Source organism: Sinocyclocheilus anshuiensis, unplaced genomic scaffold, assembly GCF_001515605.1.
Source record: "Sinocyclocheilus anshuiensis isolate Anshui unplaced genomic scaffold, SAMN03320099.WGS_v1.1 scaffold1294, whole genome shotgun sequence".
Classification (NCBI taxonomy): Eukaryota; Metazoa; Chordata; class Actinopteri; order Cypriniformes; family Cyprinidae; genus Sinocyclocheilus; species Sinocyclocheilus anshuiensis.
The window spans coordinates 252,234-257,567 of NW_015558613.1; the positions used below are offsets into that span (position 1 = coordinate 252,234).

Consider the following 5,334-nt stretch of genomic DNA (forward strand, 5'->3'; position numbering starts at 1 on the left):
TATATATACACACATACTTTTAATTATACTGTATATTTTTTATATTATATATTTATTATTTTTAGATACTTCCTTGTATGGTTTTCTTCTTCCTTGTATTATTATATTTATTTTTTTTCATAATAATTACTTTTAATTGAAAAGGCCATGCCCCACTGGAAGCTGAATTTTAATCGGAACAACAGGAAGAGGAATTCACTAAATTGCAATTTTAAAGAAAATCAACAGAGACAAAAGTCTTTTGGTTTTGTGACAAAACCCAAATACATAATTCAAATGATGAATCTGCATCCTGTTTCCAACCTCAGTAATTCAGAAACGGACTTATTCACAATTCAATTTCAAACAGCGGCCAAACCTGAATAAGAAACACTTCACTCACCTCGTATTCCTCCATGTTCACCTCGTCAGGCTTAATGAGCTCCAGTTTAGCACGTGCCACCTTCATGATGCTCTTACACCTGCAGGGAAGAACAGGGAGCTCAGGCGTGACTCATGAGATGCTCTCAGGAACGAGCTGCGTCCTCTGGCCATGAATCATACTTTATTACCCAAAACAGAATGGAAAGAGAGTGTCGCATCTGGGGCCGCGCTCACATCAATCTAATTACCTTGCTCAAAATAGAAGAGGAAGAAATCAATTTGCTTATGAATATGGATCATGCTCCACACTGGAGTGTGCAGTCTGCTCTGGAGACACACGAGACTGTATAGCGAGACAAAAGCCTTTCGGGCGCACAGATAGGAAGCTGTTTGGTAACACGATCAGAAACAGCAGCGACTGCTGTGACGAGCTGATAATCACTGTCTGTGTCAGTCTGGGAGGCTCGAGACGGAACTGGCCTTTGGAAGAGTGTTCGCTCCTAAAATCAATCAGTTATCAGTGAGGTGGTCCTGTCAAGCTATGGCATTGTGTGTGGCTAATGCTTGCTTTTCATATTTGTCAATTTGATGTTCAACTAACTGTATAATACAAACACCATTCATAAGTGAAGTTAAAGAGTATTTCCGAGCCAAACTTGTTGGAAAGCTTGTTAAAAAATACAGTGGTCCCAAAAAGTATTTGGACACTTCAGCTTCTGCAAAAAAAATAAATAATAATTTGGGGGACAAAAAAAAAAAATCTGATTTTTTTTTTTTTTTTTGCACAAAATATTAGTATACATTTGTTATAAATCAAGTTTCCCACAGCTTTTGACCAATGAATTTCCATGATTTTTAAAGTAGTTTTACTGTATTTTTAAAACTTTCTAGCTGCCGAAATATTTTAGAGTGGAGCATAACTAGAAAAAAAATAATGGATTTTTTTTTTTTATTAATGTGAATTTTTTTTTAAAATTTCCATTAGTTTTACAGGCCTATAAATCCCATTTTAAAACTGCCTAATGTTTCCAGGCTTTCTATGATGGGAACCCTGTAAAATAAATGCAGCTGAGCATTATAATATGTAATCACATCCATACAAGTGTGTAGTTTTGTGTTGTATAGAATCCTTATGATCTGATGTAGAATCAAGTAAAAACTTGATGAAAATAAAAAATACAATTTACTTAAATTAAATATTAATAGAATAAAATACAAAAAAATCAGACTCAAAAGCAGTAATTTTATTTAGCACTTGCTTTTTAGAGAGCTGCTTTGCAGTTTGTAGAAATATATGAAATAAAATAACAAAAATATAAAATTAATTACATTTTATTTAAAAAAATAAAAGAATTAAAAATATATAATTAAATAAAGATTCATGACTCATACCTCTCATCAAAGCCAAGGTTTCTGTCGGCAAACTGCATGAGCAGAGTTCTCTCCACAATCTTTTTGGGTGCCTGGTTGTGAATGAAGTAAACAATGACATGCTGCAGTCGGTAGTCTCTCTCAGGGGGCGTGTCCTCCTGAGCGAACCTCAGTAAACGAGTGTACTCTACTTTCACTGCCTGTTAGAGATAGAAAGAAGTCGAGAAACAGTGGGAAAGAAAGAGAATTAGAGATATGCAGAGATGGGTGTGTTTATTTAGAAGGACTTAAAAATGCAAATGAGCAAGAAAATAATTGAATCTTTCCATCTACAACAGAAGATACAAAAAAGTAATGACTGATTTGTTGCATGTGATTGTAATGTATGTGATGTGACTCAAACATCTTTAGTTGTAGAAATAACAGCCTGCGTGCAGAGTAAAAATGCACATCTGGACAACAAGTGAAGGCACAAAACAGAGGCCTACAGAGATCTGCCAATGAAACAATTAAGTTTAAGTTTATTTGTTTACATGGGAAATGCACATTAAAATGTGCCACAATTAGCCGAAAGGCTATTTTTCACCTGTAGACACTTGACAGAATGTTAAAAAGTCTAACAGACAATTGACAATATTTACTTACCACTTGCTGTTTTAAATGATTTAATGGAGTCATTTTTAAAGTTAATTAGCACTCAACGTTTTTTGCCATGTTGTGTGAAGTACACAATACTGCACAGCCTAAGATACCAAAACCAATGCTATTTTATAAAACAAACACCCTTTATAATACACAGCAGCAATTACATTTAATTGACAGCAGATGGTGACAGCGATAAAAAATAAAAATAAAAAAAAAACTGCGGTACCTCAACATCATCACTTTGAAAAGTTTCAATACTTGATATTGGTTAATTACAAATGAATTGCCAAACCCAACACATACAAATTATTTTACAAATTACTACTTTGCTTACTCGGTTTCATCTACAAAAAATACATTAAATGTAATTTCATTCTATTTTTAAATAACATTATAATTGATGATTTACAAATTAACTGTCAAACCCAAAATATAGAAATTATTTTACAAATTAATATTTAGTTTTTCTCTTTAAATAGAACTGAATGCCTATCACCTACAATAAACAAATAAATAAATACGAATTACTGACATTTAATTTTATATTGACAGCACTAATTTGGTTTCATCACTATTGATACCAAATCGCTGGAGGCTGATTTCGATCCAATCTTAGGTGTCAACCAAACTTATACACACTTCTCGATTTACAGTGGATAATGAATAATAGAATGAATAAAGAACATTAACTGCATAATAAAACAGGATGCAGAGGGTTTTCATAGCCTGCAGTGTAAATAGTGAGCTCACAGAGATAATGAGATGCTCAGGGGGAGGAAGTGTGGTCAAAGAGCTAATGTGATGCACAGGGAGTGTGGCATGCAGCAGGTCATGTACCTTGAAGAACGCTGCTTCAGGTCCACACTTGTCATAAACACTCCTGGATTTGCCAATGGCCATTATGACACCCTGCATGTTTGGGGTCATCATCGCCTGCCCAAGGAGGGAAGGATATTACTACACCGGCCATGCCTCCAAAACTCTCATTGGCCAGTCCGCATGCCAATCACACCACAGCTCAGCCACCAGTGAATGAACTCAAGCCAACCCATTGAAGTAAACAAATTAGCTTTGAACAGAAAAGCTAATCCGATGTCATGCCCACAGCATTAAAGATGATTAAACATTCAAAACAGGATCATCATGCAGGTTAATGTGTCTTTTGCTTCTTTAAATAAGTAATGAACACCATAGTGAGCTGTGTAGACAGTAAATTAAAGTGAAAATAAACAACACTATGATCTGAAGCTTGCACTACATGCTTTATGAAGGTAAAAAAAAGTCAGGCAAAACAGAACGTTTCCTATTTTGTAACGTTTTACCGGGGGCAATGTTAGTAGTTTGGGAGTCCACTGGGAGTAACTTGCATATAATGTTAATCTGAAATGGGTTTGGCAGGTTGTGAAAGGGATGCTGGGAGATTTAGGGCTGCACGCTCATGACCGAACGCCTTCTGGGACTCTACCTCATCATCATAACCTCCCTCCTTCGACTGAATGACAAAGGTTCCTACATTAGGAATGGCCACCTCCACCACCCGCTGAGGTGCGGGCGGAGAGGAGGCGGAGTCGTCCTGCTCAGGGTCAAGGGGAGGACAGGGGTCAGAGGTCACCTCGCTGTCGGGATGTGATGACTGAGACTAAGAGAAACAGAAAGAGAGAAAAAAAAAAAGCTTGCCGAAAGAGAAAGCGGGCTAGAAGAACTGAGACAGCATGTCCATGTGGGTAAACTAATCCAGTTAATCTTTTTATTTATTCATTCATTATTATTATTATTACCATTATTATTATTATCTCAATGAGATCATAGATACAAACTGTCTTGGTTTGTTATGAACCAGATTAGGTACTTTAAAGCTGGTGTGTAAAGTGTTATCTGCCACCAGCATCACCAATTTCAGTTGGGATGTTTCTGATTGGCTGAACAAACAAATAGCTCCGACCCAAACCTTTTTGCTTTTTCAAGGAAATCAAACTATTGCTGCTCTCATTTTTACTTTTCTGAAATGAGACAAGCTCTATGACGGATGATAAATGCAACCTCCGAGACACAGCTTATGAATCACTTATAGTTGTATTTTTAAATTATACTGGGATAGGAGAAAGTGTGTGGGGAGTAGAATGTCCATGTACTCTTTTAATTAATATATTTTAAATATAATTATTGATGAATTACAAATGAAATGCCGAACACAACACATACAAATTATTTTACAAATGACCATTTTCTCTTCCTAAAACTGAATTTCACCTAAAAAATATTTTAATTATCGTTTTAAATAACATTTAAATTATAATAATTATAATTACAAATTGCCAAACCCCACACAAATTAATCAGAACTCAGTCTGTTCCACCAAAAAAAACACTATTAAATATATTTAATTAAAATTTTAATGAACATATTTTATTATAATTAATGATGAATTCCAAACGAGTTGCAAAACTCTACACATACAAATTACGATTTTGTTTTCTGTCCTTAAACATAACTAAATTTCACCTACAAAAAATATATATTTTTAAAAATTACAATTTAGTTTTCTCCTTAAAAAATTGAATGTGTATGACCTACAAAAAATATATTACAAATTTGGACACGGACATTAAATTATATATTGACAGCACTAGTTTCATTTCATCAGTATCAATACTGGTGTCGATCCAATCTTAAGCATTAGCAAAACCCACAGACCCTCATCAGCTAAAGCAACACACACTTCTCTATCTACAGTGGATAATGAGTAATATAACAAATGAAGAACCTTATTTGCATAATGAGAAAATAACTGCATAATTATTTGTAAAAAAAAAAAGCACATTATTCTGATGGATGAAGCAAAGCGCAAATGCAACACAACATGGATAAAGAGCTTTTAAATAACTGCTTTGTAAAAAAAAAAAGCACATTATTCTGATGGATGAAGCAAAGCGCAAATGCAACACAAAACACAAC

At 34.6% G+C, this 5,334-nt stretch overlaps 1 protein-coding gene across 1 annotated transcript in view; it reads right to left on the reverse strand.

Annotated features, from left to right (window-relative positions):
• Positions 1 to 5,334, reverse strand: part of LOC107680319 (ubiquitin carboxyl-terminal hydrolase 25-like) — a 29,656-nt gene that overhangs the window by 6,749 nt on the left and 17,573 nt on the right. The window contains exons 18-21 of the mRNA XM_016476167.1: positions 3,845 to 4,018; positions 3,217 to 3,312; positions 1,756 to 1,934; positions 383 to 461 (exon numbers count right to left, since the gene is read on the reverse strand). Of these exons, the coding sequence (XP_016331653.1) occupies positions 383 to 461; positions 1,756 to 1,934; positions 3,217 to 3,312; positions 3,845 to 4,018 (528 nt within the window). The remainder of the gene's footprint in view (positions 1 to 382; positions 462 to 1,755; positions 1,935 to 3,216; positions 3,313 to 3,844; positions 4,019 to 5,334) is intronic.